Genomic DNA, 18,509 nt, shown 5'->3' with positions numbered 1-18,509 from the left:
AGGCACTGTTGCAAAATGGCAGCCTAGAGGAGAAGGCCTACTCCATGGCAGCTAGAGAGCTCATCACTTAGCCACACTGATGAGCCTTCTTTCTATTTGGTAGTGCTGCTGTCACTTGCTGAGCTCCCCAAAGGTGGCAACAAGGCAAGCAGAGTGGAGGAAGGCCTCCCCACCCAGATTGGGACCCGGAGTTTCAGTGCTGCCTGGGAAGAAGGATTAAAACAGCCCCAACTTCCTCCTAGCTGGAGAGCCTGTCTCTTAAAAGGGAACTGAAAGGGAGTGTCAAGAAGGGGGTCAGGAAGGCAGTAGAGATGCCTCCAACCCAAAGATAAGCAGTCTTCAGCAAGGAGGAGAAAACTGCAAGTCTTGGAGCTGCAAGATAGGCTAAGATGCACAGCCGAGAACAGGGGAAGAAAAAAGACTGACCACAGTCTGCAAGCCCACTGCATGTAGCAGCTCAGAGGCCGAACTCCAGAAACCAGTTCCAGAAAGAGGCCTGTTAGTGCAGAGAGAGAAGTCTATTTGCCAGCCTAAAGAGCAGTGATGGTGAACCTTTTCCGCCTCGGGTTCTGTCCCCAAATTTCCGGTTTGTTCGTTGGGCCGTTTTTCTCCCTCTGGAGACTTCAGGGAAGCCTGCTGAAGCCTCCGGCGAGTGAAAAACAGCCCAAAATCAGCCGGCCGGTGCGCACATGCGCGCTGCAGCTGACAGGGCAATGCCTCACGTGCCATAGGTTCGCCATCACGGCTATAGAGGAGACAAAAGGGTTTTTCACATGCAGAAAGACTGCGATGGGCTACAGGAGCAGAAGTCCCATCAAATCAGGGGTGGGCTGCTGGGGTTCGGGAGAACCTCTAGCTAAGATTCTGTCCAGTTTGGAGAACCCCCAAATTCCACTTCTGACTGCCGCTCCCACCTCACTGTGTCCCCTCCCAGGAATCCCCACATAGCCCGTTTTGGATGCAGATAAGTGCAGGGTGTACGCAGAGATTCAGGGAGGGCAAAAAATGGGCCTACCGGAAGTTCAGGTAGGCCCGGAAACAGGCCCATTTCTGGCCTCCAGAGGGCCTCGGGAGCATGGGGAGGTCATTTTCGCCCTCCCGGAGGCTCGAAAATAATAATAATAATAATAATAAATTTGAATTTATTAGCCGCTCCCTTTCCAAGTAGGACTCGGGGCGGCGTACAATGGGGCATATAAAACACAGAAAATATATAAAAACACATAGGCGTACATACAGAACATACATACAGATACACAAACACGGACTCGAACTCGGAGGAGGTAAACAATTTACATCATATAGACAGTTAAAAAACCCGCATTAAGATACCCCAATTATAAAAACCCCATATAGAATTAAAATTTAACGTTTAAAATACAATTTAAAACCAGTTAGGAGGAATAAGAATAATTACGATTGAGCCAGGCCAGATAATTGAAAGAGGTGGGTCTTCAGCTGTACACGGAAGGAGCGGAGATCGGAAATAATCCTGATGTCACGGGGGAGGTCATTCCACAGGGCTGGGCCCACCACAGAGAAGGCTCTGCTCCTGGGTGTCGCCCCCCGACACTGTTTGGCGGACGGCACCCGGAGAAGTCCCTCTCTGTGTGAGCGAATTGGTCGTAGGGATGTGTGAGGCAGGATGCGATCCTGCATATAACTAGGCCCTGTGCCATGGAGCGCTTTAAAGATCATAATCAAAACCTTGAAACGCACTCGGTAGACCACAGGAAGCCAGTGCAGCTCGCGCAGGAGAGGTGTTACAGGGGAGTATCTAGTCCTCCCCATAATCACCCGCGCGGCCGCGTTCTGGACCAACTGTAGTCTCCGAGTGCATCTCAAGGGAAGCCCCATGTAGAGAGCATTGCAGTAATCCAGGCGAGACGTCACTAGCGCATGGGTGACTGTGCGTAGGGCATCCCGGTCCAATAAGGGGCGCAATTGGCGCATCAGGCGAACCTGATGGAACGCCCCCCTTGCCACGGCTGTTACATGGTTATCCATGGACAGCCGGGCATCCAGGAGGACGCCCAAATTGCGCACCTGTTCCATGGGGGCTAGTTGGACGCCCCCGATGGCCAGAGATGGAAGCACCTGGTTGAACCGGGAGGCCGGAAGCCACAGCCACTCCGTCTTGGAAGGGTTGAGTTTTAGTCGGTTGCCATCCATCCAGACCCGTACGGCCTCCAGACACCGGGACATCATTTCGACGGCCTCATTGGGGTGGTTCGGAGTGGAAATGTATAGCTGAGTATCATCAGCATACAGATGATATCCCACTCCAAAACCACGGATGATCTCGCCCAGCGGTTTCATATATGTGTTGAACAGGAGAGGCGAGAGCACCGATCCCTGTGGCACTCCACATGTGAGTGGCCTCCGGGTCGAACTCTGCTCCCCTGTCAACACACGTTGCGTCCGACCAGAGAGGTAGGAGCCAAACCACCGTAAAACGGTGCCTCTGACTCCCAGCCCCTCTAGCCGGTGCAACAGGATACCATGGTCGATGGTATCGAACGCCGCCGAGAGATCTAATAGGACCAGGATAGAGGAACAACCCCTATCTCTGGCCCTCCAGAGATCATCAACCAATGCGACCAAGGCCGTCTCCGTGCTGTGACCGGGTCGGAAGCCGGACTGGCGCGGGTCTAGATAATCATTTTCCTCCAGGTGACGTGGGAACTGCTGTGCTACCACACTCTCTACAACCTTCGCTAAAAAAGGAAGGTTGGAGACTGGACGATAATTGACTAGGTCCGTTGGGTCCAGGGAAGGCTTCTTGAGCAGGGGCCTCACCACCGCCTCTTTCAAGGCGGCCGGTAGAGACCCCTCACCCAGCGAGGCGTTCACCAGGCCCAGGAGCCAGTCACGCGTGACCTCCCAGGATGCCAGTACAAGCCAGGAGGGACATGGGTCCAATAAACATGTGGTGGGTCGCAGACGTCCACGCAACCTGTCCAAATCCTCGATGGCAACCGAGTCAAACTCCTCCCAAAGCGGTCCCTCAAGACTCGCAACGGGCGTCTCTACTGAACCACTGAAAGGGGTCCATCCCATCCGGATTTGAGCGACTTTGTCCTGTAGATAATTCCCAAACTCCTCTGCTCTACCCTGTAAAGGGGCTTCCCGTGGTCTCTCAAACAAGAGGGAACGGGTCACCCGAAACAGGGCGGCAGGGCGGTTATCTGCAGACGCAATAAGAGCAGCGCAATGTTGACGTTTGGCCGCTCTTAGTGCCACAAGGTACGTCTTCAAATATGCTCGTGCCTGTGCTCGGTCAAATTCGGAACGGGAGGATCTCCAACGACTCTCTAGGCGTCTCTTGTGGCGTTTCATCACCCTTAGCTCCTCGGTAAACCAAGGTGCCAGGGTGGTTCTTCGCCGCAGGAGAGGCCGCAAAGGCGCCACCCGGTCTAGGGCCCCGGTAGCCGCACTATTCCATGTGACTACCAGGTCCTCTACTCGGGGGCGGGTCAGGTCCACAGGAGGTGGCCCAAGTTCCGTCTGGAACCTATCCGGTTCCATCAGGCGCTTGGGGCGGAACCATCTAATACCTTCCAGTTCCGCCTCCTCGCGGCGGGGGGTAGCACCAGGGAAGTCCAGCCGGAGAAGTGAGTGATCCGACCATGACAGGGGAATAGTGTCTAGATCCCCTATTCCCAGATCACTCGTCCACTGGCCAGAGACAAAAACAAGGTCCAGGGTGTGGCCTCCCTCGTGAGTAGGGCCCTGAATTAACTGGGTCAGGTCCATGGCTGTCATGGAAGCCATGAACTCCCGAACCCCCTCAGACGCTTCCCCCATCGACGGCAGATTAAAATCCCCCATCACTAAAAGTTTGGGGGTCTCAACCGCCACCGATGAGATCAGCTCAAGGAGTTCGGGCAGGGCTGCTGAAGTATAGCGAGGAGCCAGGGAGAGCAAAAACGCCTCCCAGTCATGGTGCAGGAGGCAAACTAGGCCACGCCCATCATGGCCATGCCACCCAGCAGCCAAGCAGAGAACCCGTTGCTAAAATGTTTGAAGCCCACCCCTGCATCAAATGACTATTATAATTCAGGCAGTCATTAAATGATTGATCAGTGCACTGGCCTAGAGGTGGAGCTCTCGCCTCACAATTAGGAGGCTGTGAGTTCGATCCTAGGTAGAGGCAGATATTCCTCTCTCTGGGTACAATGAGAATATCTCTGCTGAACAAAACTCCGCATTGGCGTCAGGAAGGGCATCTGGCCAGTAAACCCTCTGCCAGCTCCATTGAGTTGCCCAGACTCCATCCCGCAAGGGATTATGGGGTCGTTAAATGAATGGTCATCATTTGAGGACTAACTGTAGCTAGATTTGGCTGATCCCAGAACATCCCTGAGTGATACTCACCGCAGCTGCTATGCTTAAATTATATTCATGGCTATCTAGAAGTGCTCCATGGGTGGTGATGTTGGAGGAGAAATTGGTGGTCTTAATGAGGTGACTGTGCAAAGAGGTTGTTGCAGTTTGCAGTAAGAAGGTCCCAAAGTAGAAGACAAAGACGGCAGCGTGGTAAAGGAAATCCTGGGAGGGGGAGCAAAAACGCAAAAGTAAAAATTGAGAAGACCGAACGTTTGCAGGAATCAAAGGATTGGCTGTGCAAGACAGATTACGTCCCATGTCATCCCATTATTGTTATCTGTATAAAAGGGTTTTGAAATCTTTCCAGCAGGATTACTAGATTGTGTAACAGCTTTGTTCCCTATGCCATCCGGTCTGGTAAACTCGCAAGATTAGTTTTTCTCACCATGTACATATATACAGCTGAACTAGACAATGTCGTTTCTCTGCGTCATATAATAGATGTGGGTATATGCATAATTTTCTGTCTTTCGGTCTGTTTCTCATCTATCTATCTATCTATCTATCTATCTATCTATCTATCTATCTATCTATCTATCTATCATCTATCTATCTATCTATCATATCTATCTATCTATCTATCTATCTATCTATCATCTATCTATCATCTATCTATCTATCTATCTATCTATCTATCTATCTATCTATCTATCTATCTATCTATCTATCTATCATATCTATCTATCATCTATCTATCTATCTATCTATCTATCTATCTATCTATCTATCTATCTATCTATCATCTATCTATCTATCATCCATCTATCTATCATCTGTCTGTCTGTCTATCTATCTATCTAGTCATATTTTATGCAGTTTATATTGGAGGTGCTGACCAGTGGTAGGTTGCTGTGGGTACGGCCTATATGGCCGTTATTATGTACTTAATTGTTAATTAAGATGCTGAGGTGATCCGCAGCTTTATTAAGACTCAATCTATGCATAACAATAACAGAATGGAGAACTCCGGTTTGACAGCTATTTATATAGGAGCTGTCAAACCGGCAACCAATCAGAATAACGTTAGCTCCCCCTGGTGACGCCTACATGAATCAGCCAATCCAGGCATCTGGTTGGTGTTGATTGACACCTTATGCTTGCTTGGTTCAGACACAACACTCGTGAGCAGCTGAGAGTGTACTGGTACAGTGGCTTGTTTTGCCCGCCCGTCTCTCTCTCTCTCTCTCTCTCTCTCTCTCTCTCTCTCTCTCTCTCTCTCTCCTATCTATCATCTATCTATCTATCATCTATCTATCTATCTATCATCTATCTATCTATCTATCTATCTATCTATCTATCTATCTATCTATCTATCTATCTATCTATCTATCTATCATCTATCTATCATCTCTCTCTCTCTCTCTCTAATCTATCTATCATCTATCATCTATCTATCTATCTATCTATCTATCTATCTATCTATCTATCTATCATCTATCTATCATCTATCTATCTATCTATCTATCTATCTATCTATCTATCTATCTATCTATCTATCTATCTATCTATCTATCTATCTATCTAATCTATCATCTATCTATCTAATATATATAAATAAATGGCTGTGTGTGTGTATGTTCCTGCATTACTCTGGAACGCCTCAAGCAATTTCAACCAAACTTGGTACACAGCTGACTTACTCTCTGTGTAAATATTGTGGGGTAAGACACCTCGGGGTATGTTTTAAGTTCTGAGGTAATAAGGACGAGGCGGCTGCTGAACCACCAACTGTTTATTAACACAACTCTGACAGGAACAGAACAACAACAGACCGGCTGACAGCTATTTATACTGACAGCTGTCAGACCGGTAACCAATAGGAGGACAAGGATTATCCCGCCAAGAATTTAGCTCAGCTAAACCAATCAGGGGGAAGCGGGCCAGCGCCACCTGCTGGTGGACGCTCTTGGTACACAACAGTATGTGTTTTGTTAAGATACAGCCTGTTGTGCCTTAAAATGGCTTCTATTATACTGCCATAAAATGGCATCTACTGTACAGCGGAGTGGAGTTCCCATGGTAACGCTTTCACAGTACTCCACGAGGGGTGAAATCCAACATTAGAAATTATGTTTGGTCCGGACATTTCCCCCCTATAAATAAATACCCAGGCAACGCTGGGTTATCGGCTAGTCTTGAATAAACTTATCATCATAAAATGAGTGGATCTTGTTCTATCCTCGACTTACGACCTGACAGCCAGCAACAGCCAAGCCGTGCCTGATTGGCTAAAATGTGGCTTGGCTGAGCACGGGCTGTTCAGGCCGTTCCTATTGGCTGCCCTGCTTGACAGCTCTGTATAAATAGCTGTCAAGCAGGGAAAGGTGCTGAACTCCGTCTGTACATAGTTTTGATTGCTTGCGTCTTAATAAATCTGTTGATTTGCCTCAGAACGAGTCCTGCCTCATCCTTCGGCCACTCTTTTATAGATCTGTCATCTCATTGACTGCTAATTGGTTTAAAAAACAGAAAGCAAAGATGGGGTGGGGGTGGGGAAACAGAGAGTTTTTCTAAACAAGGGGGAAATTAGATGGCCCACAACCTATTGATTTTTCCAGGAAGCAATCATAATGTGCTTATGCCAGAGAACGTAAGAAAAACTAGTGGCCCGTCTCCTTCAGAGGTTTACTGTTTCTCTTGTAAATGCCTGAGGATGATCGTGAACTCAATCAAATTATATCTCTCAAGCAGGGGTGGGCTGCTGGGAGTTCGCAGGGGTTCAGGAAAACCTCTAGCTAAGATTCTGTGCAGTTCGGAGAACCTCCAAATCTCACTCCTGGCTGGCCCTGCCTACTCCACCACGCCCTCCCAGGAGTTCCCATGCAGCCCGTTTTGGATGCAGGTAACCGCAGGGAGCATGCGGAGGCTCCGGGAGAGCAAAGAACAGGCGTACCGGACGTTTGGGAAGGGCGGAAATGGGCCCGTTTCTAGCCTCCAGAGGGCCTCAGAAGCCTGGTGAGGCCATTTTCGCTCTCCTGGAGGCTCAAGGAAAGCCTCCAGAGCCTGGGAAGGGCAAAAAGGCCCCCCTGCTACGGTGCAGGAGGCCTACTGGGCCATGGCCACAACCACTAGAGCCACGCCCATCCCGCAACTGGGCAGATGTTTGACCCCTGAACTTAGTTATATAGCATGAGGCTGTATATTCTGCAGTGGCGTAGCGTGGGTTGTCAGCACCCGGGGCAAGTAATTTGCGCCCCCTAACCCGAGGGCGGCCCGACTGCAGCTGCCCCTTGGTCAACATCAGTCAAGTGAGGCTCTCCATGCTGGCCTCCTGCCTTCCTCCCAAGGAGGAGCTTGACAGGGCAGCGGGAAAAGGCTCGACTGAAGGGAAGCAGGTGCCGCGGGGGTGGGAGGCGCACCGGGGGCTTCGGGAAGGCGCCGGCTCCCCGGGGCGCTCCAGGCGGAGCGGGAGGACGCGGTGGCGTTGCAGCCGCGGGCAGACGGAGCGCAGCGCCGCTCTCCTTCGGCTCCCACGGGGGCGGCGCGGCGGGTCTTGGCGGCTCCGCTGGGAGGTAGGCGGTGCGCAGGAGGGGCCTGGGCGGGCCGGGGAGCTTAGTTCGCGGGCCAAGCTGGGCGCGGAAAGAGGCAGCCACAGTCCGGCAAAGGGCGGCGCAGGCCGAGTCAGGGCGCCCCCCCGATGTTGCGCCCAGTGCAGCCGGCACCCCCTGCACCCCCCACGCTACGCCACTGATATTCTGCAATATTGGGACTGTCGGTGAGTCAACAGTGGGTCAGAGGAGGAGTTGCTATGGGGGTGGGACAGAGATGATAGTTGCCCTTTAAAAATTATGATCTAAATTGAGCTGATTTAAATCAAGCCTTTTTAACTTGATTTAAATCAAATCCACCCTGACATTCATTCAATTTTAATTTTAACCGGTTGTTATTAATTTGCATTTCTTCATTCTCCTAGGTGAATAAGAATAACAGAATTGAAAGGAACCTTGGAGGTCCTCTAGTCTAACCCTCTGTTCTTTCATCAAACTTGGTCATCTATGAATTGAATCTGCAGATCAGTGTCTCCTGATCTATGTACAATCATGTTTTACAATGCAGAAAATTGATACTGAAATTTGGGTCAATTTATTTTCCAAAGCACCAGAAGGTAGGACAAGAAACAATGGATGGAAACTCATCAAGGAGAGAAGCAACCTGGAATTAAGGAGAAACTTCCTAATAGGGAGGACAACTAACTACTCAAACAGCTTGCCTTCAGAAGTTGTGGGTGCTTCATCACTGGAGGTTTTTTTTAGAAGAGACTGGACAGTCACTTGTCTGAAATGGTATAGGACCGTGATGGCGAACCTATGGCACGCGTGCCACAAGTGGCATGCGGAGCCATTTGTCAGGGCACACGAGTCACTTCCGGTTTGCTCGGAGGGTGGTTTTAAGCGCTCTGAAGGCTTCAGGGAAGCCTCCGGACAGTCCCTGAAGCCTCCGGAGGGCCTCCGGGGGGTCGGAGGAGGCTCTTTTTCACTTTCTCCAGGCTCCTATAAAGCCCCTGGAGCCTGGAGAGGGCAAAAAAAATGTAAAAATGGGGGGGTGTCGCGCGTTGTGCGTGCATGCGCACTGGGGGGGCACATTGCATTATGGGTGCGGCACGCCCGCACTCGACCCCCCTGCGCTCCCCCCACTTGTGGCGAGCCAAAAAAGGTTCGCCATCACTGGTATAGGATCTCCTGCTTGAGCAGGGGGCTGGACTAGAAGACCTCCAAAGTCCCTTCCAGCTCTATTCTATTCAGAATACGAGAGAAAATTATATCAGGAACAAATGCATGCCAAATTTAGGGATTTTCAGGTGGATTTAAAAAAACAAAAACAAAAACAAACAAAACAAAACCAAAGTTGAAATGCTCGTGACACAACAGACCTGACCAGGGTTATTTTAAGTTTCAACGTTCACTTTAATACCGAGCAATGGAACTTTCCTTGTTTACTGTGCAAACAAAGGCGGAATTAAAGTGAACTCATCTTGTGAGTTTGCAGCTTTCCAGAGCAAAGGTGCCCTTGCAATCCTTCCACTCAATCCCAAAAAGAATAAACAAAAGAAAGCCAAAATCCACAACAAAGGCATCAAAGAGCACACACAAGTAAATCATCATGAACTTCCATCTTTCTAAGTTCATATGCGTGCACTTTTTTCAGTGCTGCTGCAGCTTCCAACAGTAGCTAAACAATAGTTGTAAGCTATTGTAAGGGGTAAAATGCTACCAGTTCAGACCAGTTCTCCCAAACCGAGAGTTTTAAAAAAAAATGCTACCGGTTCGGTCGAACTGGTATTTCCCGAAGATCAGCTGTGATCCGTGATTTATATTAGCTAGAATCATCGCATTTCCTAGCTATTCTAAATCGAGTGGCACAGCTGATCATTGGAAATACCATGGATTTCCCCCCCCCCCCCCCCGGGGCTGTTCTACTTATCTTTGCAGGCGTGCTCAGTAGCAGGCCCCGCCCACCCACCTGGATGTCATCAAGTAGTTTTTGACACTCTGCGCATGCGTGAAAGGTCGAGCAGAGGTCGAACATGCAAGCGGAACAAGCACATGTGCACACTCACATTTGACCGGTAGTGAAAGTTAAGTTGATTTCACCCCCAGGTTGTAAGTTGAGGACTACTGAGATGCCGAAGCAAAATAAATGTAGTTTTGTGATAAGCATAAATTCATTCCTGGAAATGTCTCTGACTTGTTCCCAGGTTTTTTTTATTTTTTAAAACTCGCAGCCTTTTTTTTTTCTTTTTTTTGCATGCTTACCAAACGGTTCCAGTCGATGGCAATTCTCTCTCGATAGCTGAAGAGAAAGACCGAAAGGAAGATGATGGAGGTGAAACAGGCCGTCACAGATACAAACATCACCCAGCCTTGTAGCAGAGGCAAAGGAACTTTTGTGGCAGCTACTAGCATCCATACAAGTGCTCCAAAAAGCTGTAAGATACAAACAGATAAAAGAAACTGTAAGGAAGCACACATTTTTTTGGAAAATATATGCAACTCACATACACTCCAAAACACCCACCCACCCCAAAAAACCAAACACTACTCAGAAAGTAATTATATGCAGATAAATCTTCCGGACTTGTGTATCTTTAAATTGCCAAGTAATTCTGTGGTAAATCTTTTCCTGTCACTTGCTTAGGAAATCAACGGAATTTCTTTCTTCCTCTTAAACAAGGTGTTAAAACATTTGAATTTTTCAAAAAAAACCAAAACAAAATGGCATTGCTACTAAGCAAAAGAGATGGTTTTTATACTGGTTCTTCTTTACCCTGTTGTAGAGAAATTAATCTGATCTACTTTATCATTTTATCCCCATGGGAGAATGTCCACCTTTGCTTTAAGCTGCAATGTGATATGCACTTATCTGGGAATAAGATTCCACTGGACATAATGGGACTATTTTAGACTTTCACAGGAATGTACTATAATTTCTTAGATTATTCAGGTATTTGAAAAAACAGTTGATATTGTTGTGGCCAGGCAGCGGAGCTGGCAGCAGATTCAGACAGTGAGGAGGTTGGGGAGGAACATGGGCCAGTCCTGGAGTCTGGGGAAGGCTCTGATGAGGGCTCTGTGTCGGAGGCAGATCCAGGGCTAGAGCCCTATGCCAGTTATCAGCTGCCTTCAGAGTCAGACATTAGTGAGACAGATGAACAACTGGAGCCTGTTTCCGATGTGCGCATGCGCAGAGTTGCCAGATGAAGGGAACAGCTAAAAAACAGGGGGAAAGGCCCATTTTCGGACTTCCAGTACTTTCGGGAGGCCCGTTTTTCGCCCTCCCTAGGCTCCCGAGGCTTTTCTCGAGTGAAAGAAAAGGCCATTTTCACCCTCCCAGAGGCTTGCGAAAAGCCTCTGGACTCCGGGGAGGGTGAAAAGCCCCCCCCCCCCCCGGTGCAGGAGGCTGAATAGGCCATGCGGGGGCACATTGTATTGTGGGTGTGGGCATGCGTGCGTGATGGTGTGTACACACACAATTTCAGCACACAAGGAGAAAAAGGTTAGCCGTCACTGTGCTTAGCTTAAAGGTTTATTTTAGCAAAATAAGCGTGTTCAGAGGCTGAGGAGTTTAAATTAGCCACATATTCCAATCTCATTCTAGTCAATGGAGTGTCCTCCTGATGTTGTTTGCCTGCTTTATGGGGACGGTCTTTTCGATAGGAAAACAAAAACAAAGATTTTATGGCATTAGAAATCGCGTTCCAGTATCGATATCATATGGAGAGGAATCCAGCTTCAATCCCTGACATCTGCCCATCATAGATCTAACAGTGACCTCTTGACCAGAGGTCTGAAGGCAATGATTGGAAGTAATCAAGCTCATCTCTCTTAGTGCATACAATAAATACAGAAATACTTTGGAGGGCTACATCAAAATAGAAGAGTGTTCCTGTTATTGTTTTTTCCCCCCCAGCTATGCCTCTGTGGCCATGTAATGATTCATATTCCTGTTGCCAAGACAACATAAGTATGATGCCAGTTCCAACGCCAATTACTACTGCAAGCCAATAGTTAGTTAGTTTCGGTCGATGCAGCCACGGGGACGTGTCCTTCGCATTGCCCAGCTACGGCAGTACAGTTTTGTTAGGGCACGTTGCCTGGCACTATGGCAATGCTGCCAAATCACATGCAAAACATCCCAACACTATGGAGCCATTCACTAAAAACCAGCGCAGGCATTTGAAACAAACAAGCAAGTAAAAAAAAAAAACAGGCTCTGCTGCCAATCACAACAGCTCTCAACTCCCTTTCTGGATTTAAAAAAAAAAAAGCTTGCAAGGAGGCCGTAAGTATATTCAGTTGAACCTATTTACAATCTCCCATAGACATGGGAAACCCAATTATGCAAGACTGTGTTCCCACGGAAGGCTTTCAACTTGTTGAATGGAATGGGACAGACACAGAAATATGTGGAATTATCTGAACAATCTGAATACCTGCATTTTCTTCTCTTTTTTAATGCTTGAAGAGGACTTTGGGGATCCCTGATTTATTGGGCTTATGGAGGAACTGTAGTTGGAAGGATCAGCATAGAGGGGACAGTAACAGATTTAACTGAATAAATGAGTTGGAAGGGACCTTGGAGGTCTTCTAGTCCAACCCCCTGCTCAAGCAGGAGACCCTATACCCGTGATGGCGAACCTCTGGCACGCGTGCCAGAGGTGGCATGCGGAGCCATTTGTTAGGGCACGTGAGGTGTTGCCCTGTCAGCTCCAGCGCACATGCACGCGCTGGCCAACTGACTTCGACCTTCATTTTCGGCCGTTTTTCGCTCTCCGGAGGCTTCTCTGAAGCCTCCAGAGGGCAAAAAACAATCCAACGCGCAAGCTAGAAGTTCGGGAACGGACTTCCAGTTTGTGCATTGGGCTGTTTTTTGCCCTCCGGAGGGAGAAAAATGGCCCTACAGGCATCCTGGAAGTTCAGGAACAGACCTCCGGGTTGCCCATAGGGCTGTTTTTCACCCTCGGAAGGCTTCAAGGAAGCCTCCTGAAGGCCTCTGAGGGTGGAGGGGGAGGCCGTTTTCACCCTCCCCAGGCTCTTAGAAAGCCTCTGGAGCCTGGGGAGGGTGAAAAAACATGTCCATCACACTCAAAAAGCGGGGGTTGTGCGCACATGCGCAGGGGAGGGTCGCACACATAGAATGAGGGGTGTGTCCACGCCCGCGTATGACTCCTCTGCACTCCCCTTGCTTTTGGCATGCGATGGCAAAAAGGTTAACCCTCACTGCCCTATACCATTTCTGACAAGTGGTTGTCCAGTCTCTTCTTAAAAATCTCCAGTAATGGAGCACCCACAACTTCTGGAGGCAAGTTGTTCCACTGGTTAATTTTTCTCATTGTCAGGAAATTTCTCCTTTGTTCTAGATCGGATCTCTTCTTGATTTGTTTCCATCCGTTGTTTCTTGCCTTCGGGTGCTTTGGAAAAAAGACTGACCCTCCCCCTCTTCTTTATAGGACCCCCTCAAATATTGGAACACTGCTGTCCAGTGACGTGCGGTGAGGTTTATAGCTAGTGAGGCAGCAATTTTTTTAGACTTGTGGACTTCAACTCCCAGAATTCCACAGTCAAGCATGCTCAGTTGCGACCTGCTGCCCTCCACCCTGGGATTCGGCCACGGCACCGCCTGCCAGAGCTGCGCGGAATCCGGGGCGCGCTTGTCGGGCGAGGGCAGTGCAGATGGGGAGCGGATGGAGCGGAGGAAGCCTCTCCCCCCCTCCCGAGTCTAGGGCAGCGAGTCATTCGATAGGAAACTTGCCTCTTGGAAGGAATGACTCGGCTTGGCTCCTGCTTTGTCTCTCCTGCCTCTTCGCTTCTCCGTTCGGTCGTTGGGCTGCAGATCGAAAGCGGGAGCCAAGCTGGGTCATTCCTCCCAAAAGGCAAGTTTCCCATTGAATGACTCGCTGCTCTGATGATGAGAGGTTAGGCTGTGCCTCACTTGCCTCACCTGACTGCACGTCACTGCTGCTGTCATGTCAATGTGGTCCTTCTTTTCACTACGCTAGCCATACCCAATAAAGTAGAGTGAGTAAATATAGTAAAGGTATAGGTTCCCCTCACATATACATGGTAGCCGTTCCCAACTCTAGGGGGTGGTACTCATCTCCGTTTCAAAGCCAAAGAGCCTGCGCTTTCAAAGGTGGTTTCTATTTTTCTACTGGCATTTTTACATGCTTTCGAACTGCTAGATTGGCAGAAGCTGGGACAAGTTAACGGGAGCTCACTCGGTTACACAGTGCTAGGGATTCGAACTGCCAACCTTTCTGATCGACAAGCTCAGCGTCTTAGCCACAGAGCCACCGCGTCCCAAGACTAAATATAGAAGCTGCAAAGGAGTCACTCTGATGTGAATATGGAGGTAGCAGATACCTATGTTCAACTGCAGTCCCACTATACATGTGTGTTAGGATACTCAACATGTCTCCTACTTGGTGGGATGTGGGCAAGGTAGAGTCTAGATTAGAAACGGGAGCTTGCATAGAATACACTAAGCATGCCTTATGCACACAATAAAAGGATGGTTGTTGCATTATTGGCATCCTGGCCAAAATGTTCATAAACTGACTAGTATGTTCCTAAATGTGCTGGCACATGTAATAAATTCCAAGAAAATGTCAACGCAATTCTCAAGACCAATTTGTATCTAGCATAATGAAGGTGGAGTATCTTTTTGTTATGTTTCTTCCTTTTCAAGGACTAAGGTTTTTTTCTTTCTTTCCTAATCTGCCCACTCCTTCCTGTAATAGTCTGACTCCCAGGATCTATTAGACACAGATCCTCATGTATGACTACTGCAGGAACACATATCCTGTATGAAATAAATACAGAAAGTGAGATTTATCCGCCGGAAGAATAAGAGGAAAATAATGAAAGAGGATGTGAAAACTGCTTGGAACAGGGTGAACAGAATTTCAGAATTTCTCACCCTAATGGGAAGTACAAAAGAGTATATTTATTGGGATGATGATGATGTGAAAGGAGCTGAAGAGGAGATAAAAATGCATCCAAGAAAATAATTACTGCAGAATAAGAGAATATATAGAACCATTTTGACAGAAATGAAATACTTTGGAAGTGGGTGAAGAAGGCTAAGGAAGGAACATTGGTGTTTAAGATAAAATAGATGAAAAGATTGGAAGTGGTATAGGCATATGTGAGTTTTCTAAGGACATATTTAGAGATTTACATAAAGAGATATTTAGAGATTTGTATAAAATGATAGGGGGGACATGGTGGCTCAGTGGCTAAGACGCTGAGCTTGTCGATCAGAAAGGTCGGCAGTTTGGTGGTTCAAATCCCTAGTGCCACGTAACAGAGTGAGCTCCCATTACTTGTCCCAGCTTCTACCAACCTAGCAGTTTGAAAGCATGTAAAAATACAAGTAGAAAAATAGGAACCACCTTTGGTGGGAAGGTAACAGCGCTCTGTGTGCCTTTGGCATTTAGTTATGCCGGCCACATGACCATGGAGATGTCTTTGGACAGCGCTGGCTCTTCGGCTTTGAAACAGAGATGAGCACTGCCCCACTAGAGTCGGGAATGACTAGCACATATGTGCGAGGGGAACCTTTACCGTTACCTTTTATAAACCAATAACAATCTATGCAAGTGGGGATTGAAACACCTGCTATTAATATTAGAGCTCAAGAATAAAAAGATGAAGCCATTAATGCGGCAGCAATGTTGTGAATCATATAAAGTTTTGTGCAAATATGAAGTTAAAGACTGGTTGCCAAAAGTGTGAGAACAAATGAAGTCACATGCAAGGAAAAGTGTCCATGAATTTTCATTCTAAGCCCCTCTTCTTCAGAACTTCAGCAGAGGGAATGGGCCTTTCAACTCCAGTTCTCTATTAAAAACAGATCAATGTTTCTTAACCTTGGCAGTTTTCAGACGTGAGGACATGAATTCCCAGAATTTCCTAGCCAGGATGGTTAGAGTCCCCATATCTTAAGTTGCTAAGGTTGAGAAACCTTTGTCTATGCCAAAATAGGGTTAGCCTTATGCAAGCAAGGGCAGAGGTACAACCTCTTTAAAAGTTTTAAAGAAACGATGATTTTAGTAAGTATAAATGTCCCATTGGTTGAATTTCATTCTTTCAAAGAACGATTCAAGAGGCAGGAGCCATGTTGTATTGCTACTGGGTATTCAATCTGGAATTGAAGAAGTCCTGTCCAGTGTCCATTCAGATAGTCTCTTGTCTTACATGACCATAGAAACAAACTTTTTTTGTGCCCTCCTAACTGTAATTTGGTCATATTTACTGTCCCGCAAAGTGAAGAAGGAAATTGACTTTATGATTCCTGGGAGAATCGCTGCATTGATTCTGAAACATTTATAGACACCACCAACAAAATTTATTCCTAAAGGTAAAGGTTCCTCTCACTTAATGACAGGTCTTAAGTTCAAAGTTACGACTGAGCCACCGCGTCCCTCTACATTTTATTTCTAAAATTGTAAGAAAATTTTATTTCCTACTGTATTTAAAAAGAATAATTCCCAGAAGAATTACATATCACACATAGGTTGTCACTGGACAGGTAAATGTATGTAAGTTGCCCAGAGTCACCACTAGATGAGATATGGGCAGCACATAAATCAAAGAGATAGAAAGAGAGAGAGGGAGGGAGGGAGAGAGAGAGAGGTAGAGAGAGGGAGAGGTTACTTAATTTCATTTTTTCATGCCAATTCAGAGTCTTTGTGCCCAAGAAATTAAAACATTGTAGCATCCCAATCAACATATGAATTATATGGATATTATAAAAATAACCGAACAAAGGACTGGGATCATACACTGCAGTAAATCCTAACTGTTTTTGCTTCATTTTTGCTTAGTGGGATATGTGGTTCTAGCTATTTTAATTGTTACCATAATCAAATCGCATCCAATCTGTTAAAAAAATATAAATTCAACCACCCAAAGCTATACAATATTCAGTGTGGCTTCTTGAATTTTTCCTAAGCCTTTTATGAGAAATGGCCACAGTTATTGTATCTTCTTAGAGATAGTTGCTGTATCTTCTTCTACATAACAATGCAATATGTCACGCCTCTGTGTGTGTTCGTGCTCTCTTACAGTGTCCCTACTGTATGGGCATGTATGGATGGGTGTGCTGGGAAGCATGAATCAGATTATATATGCACAGTTCTGAGTCATATGAATCAGGAAGACAGTGGGAGGGAGGCTTAGAATGGAGAAGTCAACAGTATTAGTAGCGTTTGACTTCTCTGTGGCACTGCTTGCCCTCTGGGATAGCAATGGCAATAACAGACTTATATACTGCTTTACGGTGCTTTACAGCCCTTTCTAAGCAGTTTGCAGAGTCAGCCTATTGCCCCCAACAATCTGGGTCCTCATTTATCCACCTCGGAAGGATGGAAGGCTGAGTCAACTTTGAGCCTGGTGAGATTCGATCTGCCAAACTGCTGGCAGCCGTTGATCAGCAGAAGCAGCCTGCAGTACTGCACTCTAACCACTGCGCCACTGTGGGATGACATCCCCTTCCCCCAAGATCCAGGTAACTATACCTGAGGATACTTTGGAAGCCACTAAAGAGCCAATTATGCTCTTAAATGCTATTGGATATACTTCCTTCTGTTTCACAAGTACGCCTCAACTTGCCATTGGGACCAGATTTTTCATTGCTAAACAAGAGGTTGTTAAATGACTACACCAAATTTTATGATTTTTTGCCATGGTTGTTAAGTGAATCACCCAGTTGTTCATTGAACTAGGTAGTTGTTAAGTGAATCTGGTTTCCGCCGTTGATTTTGCTTATTAAAAGCTGGCTAGGAAGAAGCCAAATGGCAATCAGGTGTTAGATTAGACACTGCAACCATGGGAAGGGATGGCTGCTGGTTACCAAGCACCCAACTTTTGACCATGTGCCTATGGGGATGTTATGATTGTCGTAAGTGTGAGGATTGATTGTAAGTCTCCTTTTTCAGGGCCACTAGGGTTTTTTGGGGGGGTCTTTGTACTTTAAAAAACAAAACAAAAAAGAATAATTGTAAGCTGTCCAGAGCACTGGGAACTAAGCAACCTATAAACTTAAGATGTGCATTTTTAAAAAAACCAATGAAAATAAAAATGACCAACTATTCCTTCCACCAGGAAAAAATATCTGATTTCTTTTCACTATAGCCTCATTTTAAAAGTTTTTTCTCCCCGTCACCTCAAATTCAGTCCTATTCTGTTCTATTTTAGAGAGTTATTCTGCTGACAGGTGGACAAAAAAAGGACCTACCATTTACCTAATTTATTTCCACATTTATTAGATTGGAAAAATAAAAGAACAAAAAACCCGTTTTAAGTAGCTGCTTGTTTTCCCTCTCCTCACATTAATCCCCTTCCACAATGGCCAAGTAAATAGATTTGTCCTGCAATAAAGTAGCATATTTTGATAGCAAACAGACACAAAATGATAACACCAATATATACTATCCATTTTGTTAAGAGCTGGCATCGTACAAATACCTTTTACTTAGTTACTAATTCATTTTTCAGCTTTGCACAATCCTCTTTATTATAAGCTAATTAAATGGGGTGGATTTATCCATCCAACTAAGTCATTAAAAATCTAACTACAGTAATCAAAACTAATCAAGCTTAGCATATCCTTTGAATATA

General features: G+C 46.6%; 1 protein-coding gene across 1 annotated transcript in view; it reads right to left on the bottom strand.

The window, feature by feature from the left end:
* Positions 1-18,509, bottom strand: part of MAL2 (mal, T cell differentiation protein 2) — a gene marked incomplete at its 5' end in the record, with an annotated part of 30,218 nt that overhangs the window by 4,875 nt on the left and 6,834 nt on the right. The window contains 2 exons of the mRNA XM_081950866.1: positions 4,378-4,551; positions 10,143-10,313. Of these exons, the coding sequence (XP_081806992.1) occupies positions 4,378-4,551; positions 10,143-10,313 (345 nt within the window). The remainder of the gene's footprint in view (positions 1-4,377; positions 4,552-10,142; positions 10,314-18,509) is intronic.

Source organism: Natrix helvetica (genome assembly GCF_964273705.1).
Source record: "Natrix helvetica genome assembly, chromosome: 4".
NCBI classification, from domain to species: domain Eukaryota; kingdom Metazoa; phylum Chordata; class Lepidosauria; order Squamata; family Natricidae; genus Natrix; species Natrix helvetica.
This window is presented reverse-complemented; position numbering and strand designations above follow the sequence as displayed.